General features: G+C 41.9%; 1 protein-coding gene and 1 gene segment (V, D, J or C); both read right to left on the bottom strand.

Annotated features, from left to right (window-relative positions):
• Positions 1-26,371, bottom strand: part of LOC106021008 — a gene marked incomplete in the record, with an annotated part of 314,407 nt that overhangs the window by 91,021 nt on the left and 197,015 nt on the right.
• On the bottom strand, positions 12,650-15,208 carry LOC101823716 (disintegrin and metalloproteinase domain-containing protein 21-like). Its single transcript, XM_005068228.3, has one exon. It carries the CDS (start codon positions 15,134-15,136, stop codon positions 12,857-12,859), a length of 2,280 nt encoding a protein of 759 aa, XP_005068285.1. The 5' UTR covers positions 15,137-15,208; the 3' UTR covers positions 12,650-12,856.

Raw genomic sequence — 26,371 nt, 5'->3', positions numbered from 1 at the left:
ATGACAGATAGAAGCAGAGGCAGACACGCACACCTAACACTCAACTGAACTTCTGGAACCCAGTGACAGGGATGGAGGAGTGATGAGCAAAGACGTCAAGACTGGGCTGGTGAAACCCAGAAAAACAGCTGATCTGAACAAGGGGAAGATTTGGGACCCCAGACTGATGGCTGAGAGGCCAGCCTGAGATTGATCCAGAACCCCTGAATGTGGGTGTCAGTGAGGAGATCTAGGCAACCTATGGGGCTTTGGGTAGTAGATCAGTATATGTCCCTGGCACACAAATGGACTTTGGGTGCCCATCCCACAATGAGGGATGCTCTCTCAATCTGGACATTTGGGGGGAGGGCCTGGGCCCTCCCCAGAATGAAATGACAGACTCTAGAGATCCCCCATGGAGGGCCTTACCTTCCCTGGGGAATGGATTGGGTATTGGGTGAGGTGTTGGGGGGGCTGGTGGGAGGAGAGGGTGTGGAGGGGAGAGGAGCTGGGTCTGACATGGGAAGGAAGCTTGTTTCTAATTTAAATATATAACAGAAAGTGTTTAAAAAAATCTTGAGGTTGCACTGTGGTAAACAGGGGTCAGAGAAGAGTCTGTGAGGGCATTAGGAGGGAAGTGACATGTCTCAGTTTCCATCTGCCCCCTGCTCTTCTGTAGTACGGAAGCAGAGGGAAAACAATCAAGCACCTGGTTAAGGAGGATTCGTTCGAGACCATGCTCAACAGAGAGCCCATTACTGGGAGCGGTTTGTGCCCATGGAGCAGACAGGGCCCGAGTCACTGAGAAGACATCAGGATCTGGAGGACCACGGCCTGAGTGGGGCAGTGGACACCGAGGAGAGCGTCCTCCTAACAGATTAGCAGTGAGCTTGCCCTCTTTGAATCTCACAAGGACATGTCCAGAGGAAGCTGGAAATGGACCAGTGAAAGTTTGGGATCAGTACTGAGCCTTTGAAGGCATCATGAAAACTGCAGATCTCAGGCCCTTTGTTTTCACCAGTATTTATATTTATCTACCCCAATTCCACAAAGTGAGGTTTGAACTCTTGTGCCGTGTGGGTATCAGAGATCAGGGACTGGGACACAGCTGTGTCAATGTTTAATATTTTCTGTCTCCGTCTCTCACCTCCTATTTTCATCTCGCATCTCTCTCTCTGCATGTTTGTTTGTTTTTGACCCCTGCACCTGAGAGTCCACTTGGCTGGGTGGGGGCAAATTCTCTGGATCTGGATAGGCAGATCATGCATAGATAAATCTGAGATCTGCTCTGAAATCTGTGCTCATTAATCTGCTGAATGACCTCCCCTTGTGACCTGATTCCAAGGTGCTCTGACAGGGTTGAGCTGGGTGTAGGAGGGGCGGTGACTGGAGACGCTGGCTCTGGCACTCCCTAGTTGTGTAGATACCCCATTGATGCCCTACACTGTAACCATACTACCCCCTTGTGCTTGGTGGGCTCATACATTCACATAGGGCATGGGATTCCAGCCTGGTTGCATGTAGAGTCTCAGAGTAATGACAATGGAGTCATTACCCAAAGTGCAGTATAAGCCTTCTCACCACATAGGGGACATAGAGCACATGATCCCTTTCACCCTAATACATGACAGGGTGTTCATTTCCTGTTACCATAACCAGAGAGGGATCCAGCCACTTTCTCCCCTACCAAGAGCCTCCTGATGGCATTAAGAGCAGTGACATTAGTGTCCATAAGGGAGACAGAGGTTTATTTATGTGGATCCTGCTTGTTAGTCCAGAGAGACAGGGAGGTTTGGGGAGGTACAATCTGACCACAGTCCTCTTTCAGAGGACTTGTCCCCTGTACACTTAGAGGAAAGAGAGCCTTGAGAGAAGGTAAATTGATAAAACCCCATGTTTTGCTCACGTCATGTAAGATACCTGCTGTGGTGCACCCTATCTCTGTGGCTGCAAACTTTAGTTTCATGTCTGAGGCAGGGCTTGTCAAAGGACTCTGTGGTGATTTGCTTTTCCTTCTACAAAAATAAGAGATGTGAAAGCACTAATGATGAACTCAGGGAACGTGTGTGACACTTCTTATACACTCATACCAAGAGTTGCTGCTGGTATCCCCTGCTGAGAACCAATCAGCCTGCATGCTTGAAGAAGGTCCAGTGGTCAGGAAAGAAATATAGTAAGGGTTGATGGTGACCAACAGCTAGGACTCAGACAAGGTCAGACAAAGTAAACTCGCAGCAGATGGTTTCTTGCCCACCTTCCTATGCTCTGGTAGGAGCCACCTGATGCCTGGGGACTGCCTGTAAAGGGAAGCCTTTTCCTTGAGAGTAGCCTTCCCGCCAGCCTGGTTCTAGAGCCGCATCAGTCCCAAATAAACACACAGGAGGCTATATTAATTATGAAGCTGTTGGCCTTGCTTGTTTCTTACTGGCTAGCTCTGACTTAAGTAATTACTCCATAATTGTTAATCTAAGTATGTCTCTTACTGGAGAAGTTTCCGGGCTTCCTACCCCATGGCGTTACATCTCGACTCTCTGTGTTTCTCCTTCCCAGAGTCCTCCTCAACTCCTAGTCCCACCTATCTTGGTTCCCTATTGGCCAATAGTGCTTTATTGACATAATCACAGGACTTCCCACATCAACTGCCCATTGAGGAACCCATGCCAGTGATCAAGCACACCCACAGACTGCCAAGGACCTGGTACTAGTTCTGTCTCCACCTACAGGAAGAGGAGAACCAACAGAGTATTGGACCTGCTTGCACCCACCAGAAGGGAACTTTGGACCTGTACCCACCAGGAGAAGGGATATGAAGAAGACAATATCAAAACACATTCAACAACATGAAAACCAATACGACACCCCCAGATACTGGGGACTCTACACCAGGAAGACCTGAACATCCCAATGCAGAGGAAGCAAAAGAGAATGAACTTAAAAACAACTTCATGAAAGTGATAGAGTCCCCTCAAAGAGGATATGAGAAGACCCTTTAAGGAAATGGAAGAAAAAACAAACAAAAAATTACAAAAAAATCAAAAAGTATCTTAAAGAAAGCAAGGAAAGACAAGAAAAACCAATCAAACAGATGAAGGAAACAATTCAAGCAATTCAAGATGTGGACACCGAAATAGAGACAATAAAGAAAACACAAACTGAGGGAATGCTGGAAATAGAAAATCTGGATAAATGACCAGGAACTACAGATGCAAGTATAACCAACATAATACGAGAGATGGAATAGAGAATCTCAGGCGTTGAAAATATACTAGGAGAAATAGGTTCATCGAACAAAGTCCAACAAATCCCTAACACAAAATATCCAGGAAATATGGGACACCGTGAAAAGACGAAACTTAAGAATAAGAGGTGTAGAAGCAGGTGCAGAAACCAACCTCAAATGTGCAGGAAACATACTCAACAAAATCATAGAAAACTTTCCCAACCTAAAGAAAGACATGCCAATGAAAGTGCAATAAGCTTACTGAACACCAAATAGAAAGGACCAAAAAAAGTGCCCTCAACATATAATAATCAAAACACCAAACATATAGAATGAAGAAAAAACATTAAGAGCATCAAAGGAAAAAAGCCAAGAAATAAGTAATATATCAAGGCAAACCTATCCAAATTACACCTGATCCCTTCTACCAACACCAAGACACCATGGATTTCAGGTCACACCACAATACACAGAAAAGCTGGAGAAAAAAGATATTCCACGACAAAACGAGATTAAAACAATACATATCCTCTAATCTAGCCCTACAGAAAGTTCTGGAAGGAAAGCTCCAATCTAAGGAAGTTAACTAGAACCAGAAAGACATAGGCAATAGATAATCCCACTTTACCACTTACCGCCAAAAGAGAAAAGGGGTGGAAATCCACATACAATTCCACCAACAACAGCCATTCCAAAACAAACAAGAATGCTATCAAAGGTTGTTAATTTCCCTCAATATTAATGGTCTTAACTTGCCCGTAAAAAGGCACAGATTAACAGAATGGATTCGAAGACAGAATTCATCCTTCTGCTGCATACAAGAAGCACACCTCAACTTCAAAAACAGATGGTACCTTAGAGTTAAGGGTTGGGAAAAGATTTTCCAATCAAATGGACCCAAGAAACAAGCGAGGAAGTGATCCTAATACCTAACAAATTAGACTTTAAACTAAAATCAACCAAAAGAGATGAAGGAGGTCATTTCATATTCACAGGAGAAATCCATCGAGATGGAGTCTGAATTCTGAACATCTATGCCCCAAATACAAAGGCATCCACACTTATAACAGAAACATTACTAAAACACAAATCAAACACAAAACCTCACACACTTAGAGTGGGAGACTTCAATATCCCACTGTAACCCTTAGATGGGGCCACCAGACAGAAATGTAAAAAAGAAACAAAGGAACTAATAGAAGTTACGACCCAATTGGATTTGACAGACATCTATAGAACATTCCATCTAAACACAAAATAATATACCTTCTTCTCAGAGCCACATGGAACCATCTCTAAAATCAAACACATACTTGGCAAAATAGCAAACCTCAACAGGTACAAAAAAATTAGAATAACCCAATAACCCCCTGATTCTTACCGGAAAACCATGCGTTAATGTTAGACTTCAACAACAACACTAATTTCGGAAAACCTGCAATCTCATGGAAATTGAACAGTGCGCAATTGAACCATTCCTCAGTCAAGGAAGAAATGAAAAAGGAATCAAAGACTTCCTAGAATTCAATGTGAATGGAGACAAAACATACCCAAACTTTGAAAGCGGTGAGCCGGGCGGTGGTGGCACACGCCTTTAATCCCAGCACTCGGGAGGCAGAGGCAGGCGGATTTCTGTGAGTTCAAGGCCGGGCTGGACCGATGGCCTCCAAAACAATACAGAGGAACCCTCTCTCATAAAACAAAAACAAAAACAAAAAGAAAAAAAAGAAAGCGGTGATAAGAGAAAGGATCATAGCACTAAGTCCACACATGAAGAAACTGGAGAATACTTACACTAGAGAATTAACAGCACAACTGAAAGCTCTGGAACAAAAAGAAGCAAGTTCATCCTGGAGGAGTAGATGCCAAGAAATAATCAAATTGAGGGCTGAAATCAATAAAGTAGAAACTAGGAAAACAACACAAAGAATCAATGTAATGAACAATTGGTTCTTTGAGCAAATCAACAAGATAGGAAAACGTTTATCCTACCTAACCAAAAGGAGAGATAGAACATGCAAATTAACAAAATCAGGAATGAAAAGGGGGACATAACAACAGACACTGGAGAAATCCAGAGAATCATCAGGTCACACCTTAAAACCTGCACTCCTCAAAATTCAAAAATCTAAACAAAATGGACAATTTTCTGGATAGATATCACTTTAAAAAATTAAATAAAGAACACATTAGCAATTTAAATAATTCTTTAACCCATAATGAAATAGAAGCAGTCATCAAAAGTCTCCCAACCAAAAAAAAAGCACAGGGTCAGATGACCTCAGTGCAGAATTCTACCAGAAAGTCAAAGAACAACTAATACCAATTCTCCTCAAAGTGTTCCACAGAATAGAAGCACAAAGGGTCATTGCCGAACTCTTTCATTAAGGCTTCAATAACCTTGGCACCCAAGTCATACAGACACAACTAAGAAAGAGACTTCAGACCAATATCTCTCATGAACATTGATGCAAAAATACTCAATAAAATGCTGGCAAAGGAATCCAAGAACACATCAGAAAAATTATCCACCATGTTCAAGTAGGCTTCATCCCAGGGATTCAGGGAAGGTTCAACATTGGAAAATCCACCCATATCATCCACTATATAAACAAAGTGAGAATAAAAATCACATGGTCATCTCACTAGATACTGAAAAATCTTTGACAAAATCTAACACGGCATCATGATAAAGCTCTTGGAGAGATCAGGGATAAAAGGAACATAACTAAACATAATAAAATCAATATACAGCAAACCAACAGCCAACATCAAACTAAATGGAGAGAAACTCAACACACCTCCTCTAAAATCAGGAACAAGACAGGCTGTCCATTCTCTCCATACCTCTTCAATATTGTAATTGAAGTTCTTGCTAGAGCAATAAGACAACAAGAGAAGATCAAGAGGACACAAATTGGAAAGGAAGAAGTCAAACTTTCACTATTTGCAGATGTTATGATAGTCTATACAAGTGACCCAGAGAATTCTACCAGGTAACTGTCTAGCTGGTAAATACCTTGAGCTAAGGGGCAGAATCCAAGATTAACAAAAAAATCAATATCCTTAGTATATATAGACAATAAATGGACTGAGAAAGAAATCAGAGAAACATCACTCTTTACAATAGTTACAAACAACATAAAATACCTTGGGGTAACGTTAAACAAAAGGGAAAGACTATATGACAAGAACTTTTATTCATTAAAGAAAGAAATTAAAGATGATACCAGAAAATGGAAAGATCTTCCCTGCTCTTGCAAAGGTAGGATCAATATAGTAACAATGGGAATCTTACCAAAAGCAATCTATAGATTCAATGCAATTCCTCTCAAAACCCCAACACAATTCTTTACAGACACTGAAAGGAGAAATCACCCAGTAGCTGACAGATGCAGAAGCAGAGATCCGCAGTCAAGGCCTGAGCCCAACTCCCAGAATCTAGTTTCAGAGAGGGAGGAGTGATGAGCAAGGGGTCAAGACCATGCCAGGAAAGCCCACAGAAACACCTGACCTGAGTAACTGGGAACTCATGGACAACAGTCTGACAGTTGGGGAACCAACACAGGACCAAGCCAGGCCCCCTAAACGTGGGTGTCAGTTTCCAGCTACTGCACTGGAAAAACTAAAGACCCAGGATAGCCAAAGCAACCTTGTACAATAAAGAAACTTCAGGAGGCATTACCATCCCTGACTTCAAGCTCTACTATAGAGGTATAATAATGAAAACTGCTTGGTATTGGCACAAAAGCAGTCAGGCAGACCAACAGAATCAAACTGAAAACCCTAATATCAAACCACACGTCCATGAACACATGATCTTTCACAAAGAATCTAAAACTATATAAGGGAAAAAGAAAGCATCTTCAACAAATCATACTGGTATAACTGGATGCAGACGTGTAGAGGATTGCAAATAGATCCATGCCTAGTGCAACACACAAAACGTAGTCCAAATAGATCAAAGACCTCAGCATAAATTCAGCCTTGTACAAGAGAAAATGGGAGGTACCCTTAAAGAATTGGTACAGGAGACCACTTGCTGAACATAACACCAGTAGCACAGACACTGACATTGACAATTAACAAATGGGACCTCCTGAATCTGAGAAGCTTCTGTGTGGCAAAAGACACAATGGACAAGACCAAATGGCCACCTGCAAAATGGGAAAAGATCTTCACCAATCCCACATTGGACAGAAGGCTGATTTCCAAAATATACAAAGCAGCTACTCACCAAAACACCAAATAATTCAACTAAAAAGTGAGGTACAGAACTAAACAGAAATCTCAATAGAGGAATCTAAAATGGCTGAAAGACACTTAATAAAGTGGTCAAATACCTTAGCCATCATGGAAATGCTAATCAAAGCAACTCTGAGATACCATCTTAAACCTGTCAGAATGGCTAAAATCAAAAACACAATGACAGTTCATGCTGGAGAGGATGTGGAGTAAGGGAAACTCTTCTCTATTGCCTGGGAGTGGAAACTTTTACAGTCACTGTGGAAATCAGTATGGCAGTTTCCCCAGAAAATGGAAACCAGTCTAGCTCAAGATCCAGCAATTCCACTCTTAGGCATATACCCAAAGGATGTACATTCATTCAGCAAGGACATATGTTCAAACATGTTCACAGCAGCATTATTTGTAATAGCCAGAACCTGGAAGCAACCTCGATGCCCCTCAAGTGAAGAATGGATACAGAAAATTTGGTACATTTACACAATGGAGTACTACCCAGTGGGAATAAAAACAATGGAATCTTGAAGTTCTCAGGCAAAATGATGGAACTAGAAGAAACTATCCTAAGTGAGGTAACTTGGTCACAGAAAGACAAACATGGTATGTACTTGCCCATATACAGGTATTAGACATAGAGAAAAGGATTACTTCCCTATAATTCAGAGAGTCTAGGAAACGAGGAGGACCATGCGACAGACAGTCCCCTGGTGAAGCAGAAAGGAACAAGAGCCCCTGAATAAATGGGGGGTAGGGAGAAGGAGGATGGAGGTAAGAGAAAGAGGAGGCGGAGAAGAACATGAAGAATCAGGAAGATTGGGTGGGGAGAGGAATAGAGGAGAGAAGGAAAGAGACACATCAATAGAGGAAGCCACTATAGGTTTAAAGAGAAATCTGGTGCTAGGAAATTGTACAGATATCCAAAAGCATAACCCCCAACTAGGTCACTAAGCAATAGCAGAGATGATACCTTAAATGCCATTCCCCTATAATGAGAATGATAACTGCCTTAAATGCCATCCTAGAACCTTTATCCAGTAGCTGTTGGAAGCAGAAGCAGAGATCCACAGCCAAGGACTGAGCCCAACTCCCGGAATCCAGTTTCAGAGAGGGAGGAGTGATGAACAAAGGGGTCAAGACCATGCTAGGAAATCCCTCAGAAACACCTGACTTGAGCAACTGGGAACTCATGGACCCCAGTCTGACAGCTGGAAAACCAACACAGGACCAAACCAGGCCCTGTGAATGTGGGTGTCAGTCAGGAGTACTGGGAAGCCTATGGGGGCTCTCAAAGTGGAACCAGGATGTATCTCTAGTGCATGAACAGGCTTTGGGAGCCCATTTCCCATGGAGTGATACTCTCTTAGCCTAGATAGACAGGGGAGGGCCTAGCCCCTTCCCAAAATGACTTGACAGATTATAATGATCCCTCATGGGAGGCCTCACGTTCCCTGAGGCTGGGATGGGGGGTCATTGCAGGGAAATGGGAGGATGGGAGGGAACTGGGAAGTGTGAAATAAGGTTGATTCTAACTTAAATAAAATTTATATATACATACATATGTGATATTAATGACCAGTGATTGTTAATTCCTGTTATTTTTTATTTTGGTGGTGGTGGTGGTTGTAGTGTTTGTGTGTTCCCCTTCTTTCAGAGTTGCTGGTGTGAGGTTGTCTGTTGCCCGTATTTTTGTGGTTGCAGTGATCTTTCTTGGGTTGGTGTTTTGTCTCTAGTACTTTCTGTAAGGATGGATTTCTGGATAACAATTTTAAAATCTGGTTTTCTAATGGAATGTCTTGTTTTCTCCATCTATGGTGATTAAAAGCTTTGCTTGACATAGTAGCCTGGGATTCCATCTATGGTCTCTTCGTGTCTGTGGCACCGCCCTGTCCAGAACCTTCTGACTTTCAGAGTTTCCATTGAGAAGTCAGGTGTAGTTCTGATAGCGCAACCCATACCCCCTGACATAAATCCATGCACCCATTAACACCTGATTTTGACAAAAAAGCTCCAAGAGTACAATGTAAAAAAAAAAAGAAAGCATCTTACACTAATGGTGTGGGCATAACTGGACGTCCACAGGTAGAAGATTGCGAATACATCCATATCAATCATTAGTAAAATATCAGATCCAAGTGAATCAAAGACCTCAACATGAATCCACTTACACTGAACTTGATAAAAGAGAAAGTGGGAAATAACCTTGAACACGTAGGCACAGGAGACCACTTCCTGAATATAACACTGGTAGTGTGGACACTGAAATCAATTGGGTCAATTGGGACCTTGAGGAAGGGTGGACTTTATGATTCCTTCAGTGAAAAATTATCAGCACAGCAGGGTCCCCTGTGGTCACTTCTTGTACATCTGTCACAGATTCTGTGACTCTGGTTAGTGGTCACTATGGGACATGAAGTCTGCATTCCAGAACATCGGAAGAGCATGTTTCAGTCACGTAGCTTCTGAGGCAGATGCAGGATGCATGCCTTTATATGCAAGGAAGAAAAGGGCCATAGGGGAACTTTAGGTCTGTTTTAAACCATTAGTGGGCTCCTAAGACCCCCAGAGGGATGAACTTCAGACTCTCAACCTGCTCAGGGGTCTCCACATTCATCCCAAAATGTCAATCCCATTATTCTGCTTAATTTCCCTTGTTTGGTGACCCAGTGATGGCTGTTAAGTTGCCCGGACTGCCTTCTCGGGGGTTGGGAGTCATTGGGGAGTGCAGGAGCATGGGTCAGAGAAGCAATCACTGTGCTATGCACCTCCTTCCTACACTAGTGGGGCTTGAATTATCCTGTCAGTGCAGGAGGGGACTAAAGGACTGAGCAGGACTACAGTCCAATGTGGCAGACAACCTCGCTTCACTGTCAGTGAACTTTCGTGTGTGGAGTCAACAAAGAAAGCAGTGACGCAAGAACGGTTATTTGAAACATGTGACTGAAAGTGAATTGAGCACATACTAAATATTCACAGAGCAGTACTTTCCCTGAACACAATTGGCTGCCACATATACATACAATCTATATCTCAGGGAATGAGAAAGCATGGCAGAAGTCACATCCAGGCTTAGGGTACTGAAGATTGACTCTCTGTCTATTGCTGCCTAGAGGGGCAGCCTCCACCAGCACAAAGCTCAGAGGGAACTTATGGAGTCAACATGTTCTATGAAAATTTTACATCTGAGGAAGGTAGGGAAAAAGACTCTCGTTCTCTCTCTTGATGATTTCATTATTTATTCCCTATTCTTCTGCCATACACTTCTTTTCAACAGCTTATATACCCCAACAAAGTTTTTCAGGCAATACAGAAATTACAATGTGGTTATGTTCTATTTTCAAATGAAACATTGATTACAATTAATTCAAGCAAAACACCGCATGTTTTTCATATCCCTTACATAATTAAACATTTTACATACCACAGGTGAAAATTACTGCTGGCCAATAGGGAACCTAGATAGGAGGGACTAGGAGTCCAAAAGGAGAAACACAAGAGAGTTCGAGATGTAACGCCATTGGGGTAGGAAGCCCGGAAACCTCTCCGGTAAGAGACATACTTAGATTAACAATTATGGGGTAATTACTTAAAGCAGAGCTAGCCAGTAAGAGACAAGCAAGGCCAACAGCTTCATAATTAATATAGCCTCCTGTGTGTTTATTTGGGACTGATGCAGATCTGGAACCAGGCGGGCGGGAAGGCTCCTCTCAAGAAAATCTTCATTTAACAAAAGACAAAGAATAAGTCAGCTCTATTTTAAATCTTTAGGGTACATACCCTCTTATCCATATTTTTTATATCAGAAGGTTGAGGGCAGAAGTGGGTATAAGGAATTAATCATCACCTTTTATCATCAACCAATCACAGCAAGAAAGTAAATCAGCCAATGACAATTAGGCTGCTCTGTTCTTGTTCCCTGATCTTAACGAGCTCCTCATTCAACTATGAGGTTTCTAAAACTTTAGGTTGTCTTCTTGTGTTTTTAGCTCAAAGCAATTTGATAAAAATTTAAGTTATTTTGCAAGCTTGGTTTCAGCTATGGGGCACTCCAAAACCTGTGAGCACATCTCCCAAATTACAATTACAAGAATCTAAATTAGCTGGGCTACTGGGACAGAATTATTTTCCTTAATCATTAACATGGATCATCAATAGCAACACATGTGTTCTATTTAAACTAACATTATTATTATTATTATCATTTAGACATTACTCTTTTTTTTTGTTTTTATGAGACAGGGTTTCTCTGTATTGTTTTGGAAGCTGTCGGTCCTGCCTGGTCTCGAACTCACAGAGATCTGCCTGCCTCTGCCTCCAGAGTGCTGAGATTAAAGACGTGCACCACCACCGCCTGGCTAGACATTGCTCTTAATAACAAATCGTGTTCATAATAATCCACAGATGAAAGTACACAGTAGGATATGATGATTCCATGAGGTAAACACACTGTATTACAGGCAGTGGGGACCTCCCCACACCCATTCACAACATTCAGGGTACCAGAGACAGGTGACAGCAGCAAACATGTAAAGGCACAGAGGAAACAAAGACATTCTGGAGTCTGAGGTCTTGGAGCCTGGCGTCTCCAAGATTGACCCATCAGAGAATCTCCTCCATGGGCCGATGCCTTGAACTTCAGTTGTCACCTGTTGCTCCTCTGACAAGGCCACCAGCATCTGTCCTGTGCTCTCAAAGCCGTCCTCCCTGAGACTCAGCACACTCTCCCCCAGGCTGTATTCTTTGCAATATCCTGTCTGCAGGGCTGTGGAAAGACTGATTCCATACGGCTGTGTGGATAGTATACTTAGTGAAGGATGGATGTGTGTTAACGGTGATGTTCTTAACATCAGTTCCTCGAGTAGTATGAGGTGGACCTGTAGCATTTCCTCGGCTGGATCCCAAGTCTGCCTTCACTCCCTCCATTCCTCTAAGCAGTGTCCCTGAAATGCTATCCACAAGCTGCAGGAGAGAGGACCACGGACAAACATGATGACAAGGGATGGGAAACTGTAAGCGCTCAGGAAGCACATTTTATAGAATCACCCTAGATACATTCTTAAAAGAGATTTAGACAACTTCCATTCATCTTCAGACCAGAGACCTAAAGCCAGGACCTACAGGATTCATGGCTCAAGGTCTCCTACTACTAACAAAGGAGCAAGTTTAGTGCAGTTCCTAAAGCCTGACCAAAAGCACAGAAGACACCAATTTGCAATTTTGAAGATTTATTCCAATGTGAGGTTCAGCAACCTATCAAATACAGGTAGTATGAACATCAAAGATCCCTGTGTCCCCGTAAAATCACCTCAGGCTCTTCAGAACTGTGGACTTGAGTTTTAACTTATCTCCTTGTTGACATTCATAGTTTCTTTTTATTTATCTTTATTTTACAGGGACCAGGAGGCTAATGTATATTTACTTTGGTCTATTTCGTGCATATCTGATCATATGCCCATGTTCTTGTGCATGACGTAAATTAGCCAGCCAGTCTTCAGACGTGATAATCTTAGTCATGGTTACACAAAAGGCCACTCCAAAGAGCAGTGAGCCTATGAAGACGTAAATTCGACCAAAGATCAATCTTAAATATACAACTGGCTGTTTGCTCTGTCTTACTCTGCGTATGGTAAGTGGAAGGCTTCCACTGTCCAAACTCCCTCCAGGTCCATCTCCTACACAGTCAGGAGGGTCCCAACCTACATGACAATGGCAATTCCGAAGATTATTGCATACTCCTCTAAAATTGCATTTTTCTGGGGTGCAGTCATAATTGAGTGCAGTTAAAGATCCATTGCAAGACCCTTGATCACAGAAATTAGTTTTGGAACATCGAGTGCCAAATCTCACATGTCCAACATCTGTTGCATCTGTTCCACGATGCTCATCGAGCCCAAAACAGGAAAACCCAGAAATAACTGACTGATGAAATGAAACGTGATCCTGCAAGTGTGGAAGGTGGGTGACATTGGTACACTGCAACCTTCCACACATTTTGTCTTTATCAGAGCAAGGTGTGAATAAGAGGCTTTCTGGAGATCTGTGACAATGTCCAAACCGGTGCTGTTCCTTATTGATTTCATAGCACATTTTATTACCCGCTCGAGCACTGACACCAAAGATTTCCTTGCAATGGATACTGCGATCAGTGCAGTTCCCAGCATAGCAGTACCCCTCCTCTGAGCATGGTGTTCCATCTTGCAGATAAAAGTCTTTTGGGCAGTGGACTTCAGTCCCATTACAATATTCTGGAAGATCACATATGTTCTGGATGCTTCTGCAAAGTGTCCCAGGAGGGCTGTAGGTGCAGTTTGCACAACATGATTCTCTGTCACAAATGCTACCTTTAGAGAACCTGCAATTATTATCACAGCAGGTATTTGCATAGCAAGCCTTGTTTGAGCCACAGTCACATTGCTCCCCTTCATCTATTATGGAGTTTCCACAAACCTTGTAGGTTACTGATCTGTTATAGTAAGTGTGATAGTCATAGAAAAGACAGGGCAGCTCTCCAGGCGTATTGATTAAATTGTTTAGCTCTGAGAGGGAGCAATTGCTGAAAGCATCTGTTAGTAGAGGGTTCTCGAACATAACACAGGTAGACCTTCTCTGACAAACACAGTACGTCTCATTATCAAAATTCAGACCTAAAATCCTCCCAACACGATTGGCTACTATCACAGATACATATACATAATATCTGTCATTTTGACCAACACAGTTTAGGGCCTTATAAGTACACATACTATGTATAGCTGGAACGATATTATCTTTTGGTCCCCATTCACTAATCATATTAGATGAATCAGGCCTAAGTTTGTCATAAAAGGTCCTCTTATAGTATAGAAGAAACGTGTCACTTATCACTTTTGCATGATTATATGGACGTCCGTTTTCATACACAGTTAAGAGAATAACATAGTACCGCAAATGAATGCTCCTTAAATAGCTGTCCATTAAGCTTGCTAACGAAAACAAATAATGAGCACACCTTGTAACATTTGAGTTAGCTTTCAAAAACACACTGGGAGCTGCTTGAAAATGTCCTTTGATAGCAGCTGGATGGGAAGCATAGTCTCTGCTAGAAATTCTGGGAGCCACACTGGCATTTGTTCCAGAGAAGAGGGGTTCTGTGTTAAGCTCCATGTGCTTCCATTCGTTTGTAGGCAACACTGTGTCAGAATCAGCTACTACCTGAGAAATAACGTGCTCAAACCTGTGTGAATCACTGAGGGGTTTGATTTCATAGGCAAGGTCATCCAGCATCACTGCCCCCTTCAGGCCCCCAGAACAAGTATCCACAGTGACTGTGGAATAAGGGATCCCCTCCAGGAAGCCAACATAATAGCAATCTCCAGGGAAAAAAGGATAATCCATCTGTAGGGCTCCTTGGTCATCCTGAGTCGTCAGGAGCAAGTGTCCGGGCCAAATAAGAGTCTTTCTTCGCAGGTGGATGATATGTCTCTGGCCTCTAAACCGCAAGCTGTAGGAGAGCCGTCCTGGAGCTTGAAAACCCTTGCCATGGTAGGTCACCTTCCGAGGAGTGGCCACCTCTGATGAGATATAACGCCATGTGGGACGGCCTTGAAAACACTGGCTTGGAACCAGGAGCAGCACCCAGAGTGCAACCAGCAAGAGGGGGGCCCCAAGGGTCACAGGTCTTCCTACCAGCCTCATGCCCCAGCTCAGAGACAACATCCTAGATGGAGCTAGGCTAAAACACTCTGCTGTGGCCACTGCCTGAGATGGGAGACACTGACAGTGGACAAAGGGCTTCTTCAGACTCCCAGCCCTGCTGGTTGCCCAGACAACTTGAGGACTTAGGCAACAATTATTGGGCGTGGCAGCAGTGAGTCTGAAATGTTACCTGAGCTTGAGGTGAAATAGGGTGAAAGCAACATCTATAAGTTCAGCTGGGAGAAAATAAGAAGCCGGAGTGTCTCTTCTGAACTCATTCTCTCTTGTTTTTCATTTCCAGTCATAAAAATATCATGAACACTATATCAGTTATCAGAATTTGGGTGGTCTCCAATGTTGATCTGGGTCTACTTCTAGAAGACAAATTTTTTCTTTTGTCACAATTCTCTTGTTCTTGGAAGGATGAGATAAATAATATGATTATTAGTCTTAGCTTTGGTTTTTATAAAAATTCTTGTAAATACAGTTTTATTTCTGTTTATACTTGAACTATTTACAAATGCGTTTACTTTTTTGGATATTACTTGAGTGTTTTGGTGTCAGAGTCCTCTGGCCATCAACCAGAAATGGCTGCCTCACATACTCATAAGAGAAGACATGACTCAACCCTCCTAGAATGTACGTGACTCTGGACCACCCTGCTACCTCTACCAAATTCCAGAAACTGGCCTGCAGCTTAATTAGCAGGTAAAGATTAGCTCAACAGAACGACCCCAATTCTGCCAGGAGTTAGACGAGAACATAGGAGAGATGCAGACAGATAAAGTAAGAACCTACAGTCAGGTTACCTAGTAATGCACGAGGTTCTACCCCCATACTTTTGCCCTGCGAATTAGGTTTCCAGACAGCACAGAGGGTTACCCCTCCCACTAACCTTTGCCCCACCAGGTTCATTGCAGTTGCAGCACACCCCCATTCCTTCCCCTCCTCCCTTCCCTATATAAATCCCTTTGGGGTGAAATAAAATTGTCGCCTTGATCTTGCTGTTCATCCTTGTGTCCCCTGCCCCCCATCTTTCTTCTAGGTGTCTACCAAACCCACGTGGAGTGTCCTGTGGGACAGGACATTATTGGAGCCCACGTGGCCTGAAGTCAGACAACCAGGGGAAAGAGGTCGCTCTCGGGAGAGAAGGGCCCTTCCAGAGCATCCCCCAGGGGGACAGCACGGTCTTCATTTTGGTGGCCTGCCGAAAAGAGCAAGACGGGCGGTGGCAAGCAATGGCACAGATCTCATGGCCAAGTGAGTGATGGGGCAGGCATCATTCTCTCTAAAGTGTCTCTTTATTTCCGGGCTCAAGGAAGCCCTCAGAATACAAGGATTTAGGGTGGAAAAGAAGGATCTTGTACAATTCTTATGAGGAACATGGGTTAAAAACAAAGATTTAAAAAAGTTATAAGTTATATGGCAGATGTTTGTCCCTGGAGGGAACGCTAAATAAATATATATATAAAAAGAAGGGGTGGTGACTGCCTTCAAGATTATTAAAGAAATGTATAAGACAGAAATTGTTGGTCAGATGATTGTATATTTACTTGTGTTTTGATAGCCAGGAGAGCTAAATGAAGTAAAACTGCAGATGTGCCCAAATTCTGAACCCCAAAATCACCAAGAGGCCCATTTTGATGCAAAAGCAGAGTCTTTTATTGTAGATGTTTAACGAGCTAACCCCATTAGCTCGGGCCCTTCCCCATGGCAAACGGCTGGAGAAAGACCCCAAGCAACCTCGAGGCAGGGATCTTAAAGGGCAGCGTTAGGGCAGTGTCTAGGGACATGAAACAGTCTCAGGATTGGTGGACTTCCAGGTTTGGGTGACCCGCCCTGTGTTGATTGGTCAACTGGTTGTTATGGCCCATAGGCCCTCCCAGGGCGGTTGCTATGTTTTGCACATCACTGTTGTGCACTGTCAGTAAAGCACACCCAGAGCCATAAAGCACAGCCCTGCCAGCTAACTTCTGATTGGTTCCTTGCCATGAGGAGGGCATCTGACCTTAGTGACCAGGACAGGAGTGGCAAGGTCATGCAAGCACATGTTAGCCTGTAATGGCCGCTAAAATGGGGGACTGGTCACTACACAGAGGATTCTGGAGTTTAAAAGTTTTAAAAGAGTCCTTCCCCCTCACAGAGGCTGCAGCAGCTGTATCAGAGCTGTACCGGGGCTGGGGGAAGGGAATGTGCGGCCATGCATATGAGAGACAGAGGGAAGTATCTGCCCCTGAAGCGGTTGGTCAGATCAAGGAGGACATGCAGGGTAGAGAGATTAAAATCAAAATAAAGAGAAACTTATTAAGTATCAGGACAAGAGTCTTCACATCCCTCATTTTAACTAGAAATACAGAGAGGCAAAAACCTAGTGGTAAAATTCAACAAAAACTAAGAGACTTGAAAGATTTAGCAAAATCGATCTCACAGGAGATAAGAACTTTTCAAGTTTCCTTAGATCAGAGAAGTGTTCCTTTGTCTAAGGCAGCCTAGGGCCAGGCAACCCTCAGGTCATGGCTGGCAGACACAGCAGGTCAGTGTCTCCAGCATTGGAAAAGTGGCAAACAAGAGAGAGAAAGAGAGAGAGAGAGAGAGAGAGAGAGAGAGAGAGAGAGAGAGAGAGAGAGAGAGCCCAAAATCTTCCCTTTTGTTATAAAGTGCTTGCTGAGGAAGGGCAAAGATACAGATCAGCAGTTAACTTTTGATTGCAGTGTATGGGCAGACTGGCCCAGCAGCCAGGAGAACTTGAAACAGGTTTTCAGCCACCAGGACATGGGCTGGAGGTTTTGTAAAGAGCAGGCAAGGACCTAAGGAGTTATTTCAAAATTTTGTCTTTAGGCAACTACAAACATCATCCAAAATAAGGGGAGATACAGGTGTTAACCTTTTGATTGAGACAACTAGCTTGTGAGAATCCTAATGCAGCATGCCAGGCCATGCTAAGACCTTGTAGAAAGGAAGGTGACACAAATGAGTCTATTAAAGATTTGTTCGGATGTCAGACTGGCAGGAACTTAAAATGTCCAGGGTGCAGGAGAGAAAAATGGCCACAGGTAATCTACAGCAGGCCAGCCCAGGCCCAAAGGCCAGGCGTGAGGAAGGTAAGAGACAGAGCCTAGGAAGTTCACAGCCTTGAGAGCTGCTGCCATGGCTGACACCCAAACAAATGTATAGAAAATGCTTTTAATACAGCCAGTCAGAAACTGTTTTAAGACCTTACAGAAAAGAGACAACTTAGATAAATTTGGATTTGCTCAGATTCTGGATGCTCAAGGATTGGCTATAGCTGCTGTGTTACAAGAGACTTCAATTAAGGATGTTTCATTTCAACTACTAATCATAACCTAGGCAAGAGGAGAGATGAGAGAGATGTGTGCATGGTCTGTGTGTATAGGCATGGCCATACCAGTATGTATGGAATGTGAAGTGTAAATGTGTGAATGCTGATGAAAGCAACTGTTCTAATTGCCTTGAATATGATTAAAAGGATACTTAAAAAAACACTTCAAATATAGTTTAAAAAGTTACTTAAATTGCTTTAGATATAGCCAAAAGGAGCATCCAGCCATCCAGCCAATCAGTTAATGTCTTAACAGGAAAGATAAAAGATTTAAGCCTTCAGAGCCAGTCAATAGAAAATAACAGAAGCTTACAGCATGGACTGGAACCCAAGAAAATATGTATGGATGGTTCTATGGAGTTTAAAAGGACAGGATACAGAGACCCTCCTAAATTTTTTATAGCTAGCAAAAAAAAAATCTAGCAAATAAAAGTTAATACGTTATTTAAAAAAGGTTTTTTTTTTTCAGGGAACTGCCATTTGGTTGGGCCCCATCCCCAAATGTGTCTGTTTAGATGCAAATTAGAGCATGTCAGCTAAGATGCAAATGAGGTCTTGTCAGCTAGTGAGAGGCTTGCTGGTTGGATTTGAAAAGACTACTTGCAAATTTTGAGTGATTTTTCAAAAGTTATTTGGGACATGTTATATTCTAATAGAAATTAAACCTTATTTGGGACATATGTTATATTCTAATAAAATTAAACCTCAATTTAAAATATTAAAAAAGATAGCTTACAATCTTTTAAGCGACTTTCAAAAATTGTTGGGAAATATTCAATGGTTATGTCCTTTTTTTAAACCCTTAATTATATTCTAAAAGAAAATAGTGATCCTAATTCACCTAAGTGGTTGCCTAAAGAAGATAATATGGCCTACCTAGTGTTAAAAATTATAGTCTGGCATCAGCAGATGTTATATTCACAATACAAAACCATGGGAGGCTTATGCTGTTTCCCCAGCCAAAGTGTTAAATCCATATTTTAAAAAGCAGTACCTGTATGGTACGGAAATAACACTTCTGATGCAAAGGAAAAAGGTTTCTTTACTTCAGGCTTGTCAGATTAGATTTCTCTCCATGACAGAGGAGATGAGATGCCCATCAGTGGGGGAGGCTTTTAAAAAAGGACCACAGGGTTCAGCTTCCATGGTTACTTAGGGTCATACAAGATCCAGAGTAAAACAGTATATGTTTTGGGCAGGATACATCTAAATAAGATAAGATAAGGCTTACAGAGTTACTGAGGACATGGGGTCTGTCAATTATCCCCTGGGACAGGGAATCTTTACAACTAGCAGAGGACATTTATGACTTATAATTAGCAAAGGAATGTTAACAGGAATGGTGGACAGCTGCCTCCCCTCCTCTGAGGGCAGGGCTCAGGCACCCCTAATTTATTGTTTCAAAACAGTGATTTGCAAACAACTGCTTTCACTCAGTTTTCAGAAAAAATTGATTATCAGTTTACAGCTTATAGGCTGTTATAGTTTGAGCCAATACAACCTTTTATATTCTCCAAAATTGTAAAAGATAGTCCTTTAAAAATGTTGTGCTAGTTTTTACTGATGGTTATTCTAATGAAAAAACAGCTTATGGTATAGATGGTAAGAAATATGTGAAACAAACAACTCTGGCTTCAACTCAGGTACTCCCCGAATTGAGGAGGGGTCCCCAAGCTGGATTCGTCACCCCAAGAATCAAGAGTCCACGCGCCAATTGATACAACACACAAGAGGCTTTAATTAGGCATCTGCAGATGGGCCTCTCGGTCAGCTTTTAGACCGATTGGCCCCGAGGTTCAGTTACAATCAGCTTTTAAAGACAAAAACCACAAGCCTTTGGGAGGGGTCCTGGGAGGGATCCCTATCTTGTGACGGGGAGGGGGGGTACGTGACTACTGACCAGGGGAAGTAGATGTCTTCCTGACCTACACGTTGTAAATTCCTCAAACCTTGGTATGAGTTAATCATCTCTCCCTAAGTAAATGGTGGTTATCATCTCCTTGTTTCCCACAAATCTTGTTTGCCCATCTCTGATGCCCTGGTCAGTTTTTCACAGGTGGTCAGCAGCCCGGAATTGGCCTTTTGTGGGTTTACAGCCCTTCTGCAATTAAGGTTGCTAAACCATACATTCCATTCTGTGGTTTGGCCAGTTCCTGGGATGGGGTCCTTTGTTCACTTCCCAAGTTCTCTAGTGGGGTGCCCTCCCTGTTTAATACTTTATTTCTATAAATTCAGGGTCTTTCATTACTAGCTGTTACAATGGTTTTTCAAGTTCCAGTAAATGATTCATTTAATTGTATACTAACAATCATTATGTTTTTAAAGCTCTTCAAATAATAAAGATAGTTCAGCACATTGGAACTAACAATGATCAGGTTAAAATATTATTTAAACAAGTTAAAAATGCAATTGCCATGTTTTGTGTGGAATATAAGAGCTCATTCAAACCTTTCCAACCCACTGGCCAGGGGAAATGAGTAAACAGATAAACTAGCAAAGTTGGTTGCTTTAACTCTGGTAGAGAGAGCTCTACAGTCTCGTCAGCTTTCATCATCAAAATAGCAAAGGTCTACAAAAGCAATTTGGTCTAACTAGAGAGACTACTTGTCAAAATCGTCAAACAATGAGGTTTGCCCACAATATTTATCTGTAACTAATTTAAACATGAGCCCTAGAGGCCTATTTCCTAATCATTTATGACAAATGTTATAGAATTTGACAAATTAAAAAACACAAACATGGTAGTTGATAGGTATTCAGGCTCTTTGATGGTCACCACAAACTGAGAGAGTTACCAAGCATGTGATGGTCACTGTTTAAAATGTTTTGCTTGCATGGGAGTTCCAAAAGTGATAAAAAACAGACAATAGGTCTGAATATTCAAATAAAGCACTCAGGTATTTTGTACTCAATAAAAAATTAATCACAGCAGGTATCCCTTACAGTCCTCAGGGAGTTGTGGAGCACGCTCATTGCTCCTTAAAAATGCAACTTCTATGAAACTAAAAAGGGGGAGTAATAGTAATGTCACTAATCCCTACATGGTAAGATTTTGCATGTGAAAATGAAATGGCTTATTGCATGTTGCCTACAAATTGAACAGGGTTATGTTTATTAGTTGCCCTCCTCCCAGATGTAGAGTTTATTACAGGAAGTGAGCCCATAGCTTAGCTTATTCCTAGACATAAGAGAGCCATCTAATTCACACCCCTGTTAATGGGACTTGGAGTATCGGGCCTTAGCCACCGGCTCTGCAGGCATGGGAGTAGCTATTCAGACATACTCTACAATGAACCATAGTCCTGGCTTACTGCCCCCACATTGCCCCATTGACATCAACGTCTAGCAGGAGGAAAACACACGCTCTTCCACCTGGGGTTTTTCTATGGTGTTATAAGACTATATATAAGACTGCTCCCTCCTACAAGAGAGAGACCTCTTAGCACTTGCAAAATAAAGACACTTCTTAGTACAAACAGCTGGACATCTGGTCTTTCTTTTCCGGATACCTCGGAGTTGCTTGTGGCGTGGGCGCCACAGTTTACAACCTTTGAATGATTTTTCAGAAGTTGTTGGGAAATATTCAATGGTTCTGTCCTTTTTAAAGGGTGTCTACTGGTGATTTAAAACCTTTAGATGAAATTCTAAGACAGTTAACTAAAGAGGGTAGACAAGCTCTTCTACTTAGAGAGTGTAGTCCAGCATCAGTGGATATTTGTGGGAACAAAAGACCTTGGCTGGAGGCCCACTTCCCCATCAGCCTGGGAGCAGGCAGCTGTAAGACAATGTTTACTAAAAACATGTTTACTAAAAGCATGTTTACTGAAAACAATCCGGTGCCCTAAGAAATGATTACTGGAGCAATAAGTTCCCCAAAAGGGTTCCCTTACTGGAACACCCTGACTTTGATCTTTCCAATGGCTAGCTGCTTCTTCCTGACCCCCCCTCCCCTGACTCTGGTGTCAGGGGCATATAACCCCTGAAAAACAAAAAAGAAGCTTTTCCTTAGGGAAGCCTTTCTTGGGAAGTTTTCTTGAGCCTTCTTGGGGCCTGCTTAAAGTTTTCTTTGCACCACCGACTGGTCTCTGTGTCATCAATCCTGACACCCTCTGCAAATTCTAGGATACAGGAGGTGCAGCAGGCATGGCAGATATTAGCAATACAAAACCATGGGAAGCTTGCACCATCTCCCCAGTCAAAAGGTAAAATCCTTGTTTTGAAGGAGGACCTTATTTAATACAGAAATGCTGTGTGGAATCTAGGAAACATTTTGACAAAGAACCAAGTATGATATGTGTTCCTTATACCAAGCAACAAATTGATTGCTTGTTTCAGAACAGTGATTCATGGACAATAGCTTTTGCTCAGTTTTCAGGGAAAATTGGTAAACAGTTTGCAGCTCATAGGCTGCTACAGTTTGAGCTGATGCATTCTTTTATATTCCCCCAAACTGTAAGGAACAGTCCTGTAAAAAATGCTGTGTTAACTTTTACTAATGGTTCTTCTAATGGAAGAGCAGTTTATGTTATAGATCGTAAGAAATAATGTGGAGCAAACAACTGCTTTAGCACAGATAGTCTGGGTATGAGCTGTCACAATGGTTTTTCAACTTCTAGTAAATGATTCATATAATTTGTATATTGACAATCATGATGTCTTTAAAGCTCTTCAAATAATAGGGACAGTTCAGTGCATTGGAACTTGTAATGATCAGGTTAGTATATTGTTTGGGCAAATTCAAATTGCAAATCATCTAAGAAAATTGTCGACTTTTGTGGGTGACATAACATTCAAACCTTCTCGCCACTGGCTGAAGGGAACGAGTCAACAGAAAGATTAACAAAAATGGTTGCTTTATCTCAGGTAGAGAGAGCTCTACAGTCTCATAACTTTCATCATCAAAATAGTAGAAGTGTAAGAAAAGCAATTTGGTTTAACTAGAGAGTCTCACCTTCAAAATTGTCAGTGAGGTGTGACCACAATATTTATTTGTAGCTAATTTAGAAGTGGACCCTCAAGGTCTACTTCCTAATCATTGATGGCAGATGGATGTTACTCATATTACAGAATTTGGCAAATTAAAAGATGTGCACATGGAAGCTGATAGGTATTCAGCTTTCCTGATGGCCACTGCACAAAATGGAGAAACCACCAAACATGTGATGGGTCACTGTTTAAAAAATGTTTTGCGACTTCTGCCCACACTCAGGGCAGAGGTCAGAGGTGAGCACCAGGTCCCCATCTTAGACCCGATTTCCTCCCGCTTGCCCTCTCTCAGATCCCTTGGCTTGGGAACAGCAGCCAGGTCAACTCCCCCTGGAAGGAATACCAAGCGACCAGGAGCCTGCAGAGAGAGCTGCTCCACTTCCATCCAAACCCAGGGCAGAGGGCAGAGAGCAGAGGCCAGAGAGTATTGGATGTGTTTGCACCCACCGAAAGGGAACCATGGTTGCCTACCCACCAGGAGAGGAAGAGACTCTTTCTACACCCACTGGAAGAAGTGATGGGGAAGAGGCAATATAAGAACACACTCAGCAACAGAAAAACAAATATGACACCACCAGAGTCTAGAGATTCTACACCAGTAAGACCTGAACACTCAAATGTGGACGAAGCACAAGGGAATGACCTTAAAAATACCTTCATGAAAATGGTAGAGGCCCTCAAAGAGTATGTGAGAAAATCCCTTAAAGAAATGGAAAAAAAAACAAACCAAAAAATACAAGAAATAGAAGCAAAAACAACCCAAAAAATTCCAAAAAATGGAAGAAAGGGAGGAAAACACGAAGCAAAAATTACAATAAACAATTCAAACAATGCAAGGATTGAAAGCTGACATGGAGACGACAAAATACACAGTCATTCTTCATTGAGGCCAGGAAAAGAGATGGAAGAGAGAATCTCAGGTGTTGAAGACACACTAGGAGAAATAGAAAGAACATCTGAAGTTCAAGAAATCCCTAACACAAAATATCGAGGAAATATGGGACACCGTGAAAAGACCAAACCTAAGAATAATAGGTATAGAAGAAGATGAAGAAATCCAACTCAAAGGGACAGAAAACATATTCAACAAAATCATAGGAGAAAACTTTCCCAACCTAAAGAAAGACATACCAGTGAAGTTACAAGAAGCTTACAGAACACCAAATAGAGAGGATCACAAATAAGTCCTTTATCCACATAATAATCAAGACCCCAAGCATACAAAATAAAGAAAGAATACTTAGAGCAGCTAAGGAAAAAGATCAAATAACATATAAAGGCAAATTTATAAGAATTATACCTGACTTCTCCATGGAAACTCTGAAAGACAGAAGGTCCTGGATAGATATTCTGTCAACACTAAGAGACCACAGATGCCAGCCCAGACTACTATACTCAGCAAAGCTTTTAATCACTATAGATGGAGAAAACAAGATATTCCATGACAATATGTATCCACTAACCCAGCCCTACAGAAAGATCTGGAAGGAAAACTCCAGTCCAAAGACATTAACTACAACCAGAAAAACATAGGAAATAGATACTCCCATTTTACCAATACCCAAAAGAGAAAAGGGGTGGAAATCTACATACGATTCCACCAAGAACAACCATTCCAAAACAAACGAGAATCAGCAATCAAAGACCATTAATATTGAGGGTCATTAATATCCCTCAATATTAATGGTCTTAATTTGCCCATAAAAAGGCACAGTCTGACAGAATGGATTCAAAGACAGAACCCATCCTTCTGCTGCATACAAGAAACACACCTCAGACTCAAAGACAGGTATTACCTCAGAGTTAAGGGTTAGGAAAAGGTTTTCCAATCAAATGGAAAGCAGGGGGGTAGCAATCCTAATATCTAACAAACTATACTTTAAACTGAAACCAATCAAAAGATATGAAGGAGGTAATTTCATATTCATCACCAGAAAAATCCACCAAGATGAAGTCTCGATTCTGAACATCTATGCCCCAAATACAAAGGCATCCACATTTGCAAAAGAAACATTACTAAAACTTAAATCACATATAAAGCCCCACACACTTATAGTGGGAGATTTCAACACACCACTCTTACCACTAGACAGGAATACCAAACAGAAACTCAACAAAGAAGCAAAGGGTCTAATAGAAGTAATGACCCAACTGGGATTAACAGATATCTATAGAACATTTCATCCACATAAAAAGAATATACCTTCTTCTCACCACCACATGGAACCCTCTCAAAAATCGACCACGTACTTGGCAACATATCAAACCTCAGCAGCTACAAAAAATTGGAATAACTCCATGCATCTTATCAGACCACCATGCTTTAAAATTAGAATTCAACAACAACACAAATTGCAGAAAACCTACAAACTCATGGAAATTGAATAATGCTCAACTGCACCATCCCTGGGTCAAAGAGGAAATAAAAAAAGAAATTAAAGACTTCCTCGAATTCAATGAGAATGAAGACACAACATACCCAAACCTATGGGACACTTTGAAAGCAGTGCTACGGGGGAAGTTCATAGCACTAAGTGCTCACATGAAGAAACAGGAGAACAGTTATACCAGACAATTAACATCACAGCTGAAAGCTGTAGAACACAAAGAAGCAAACTCCCCCAGGAGGAGTAGACGCCAGGAAATAATCAAATTGAAGGCTGAAATCAACAAAGTAGAAACCAGGAAAACAATACAAAGAATCAATGCAACGAAGAGTTGGTTCTTTGAGAAAATCAACAAGATAGACAAACCTTTGTCCAAACTTACCAAACAGCAGAGAGTGAACACGCAAATCAACAAAATAAGAAATGAAAAGGGGGACATAACAACAGATTCTGAGGAAATCCAGAGAATCATTAGGTCATACTTTGAAAACCTGTACTCCACAAAATTCAAAAATTTAAAGGAAATGGATGACTTCCTGGACA

The sequence above is a fragment of the Mesocricetus auratus genome, unplaced genomic scaffold, assembly GCF_017639785.1.
Source record: "Mesocricetus auratus isolate SY011 unplaced genomic scaffold, BCM_Maur_2.0 Super-Scaffold_15014, whole genome shotgun sequence".
Lineage (NCBI taxonomy): Eukaryota > Metazoa > Chordata > Mammalia > Rodentia > Cricetidae > Mesocricetus > Mesocricetus auratus.
This window is presented reverse-complemented; position numbering and strand designations above follow the sequence as displayed.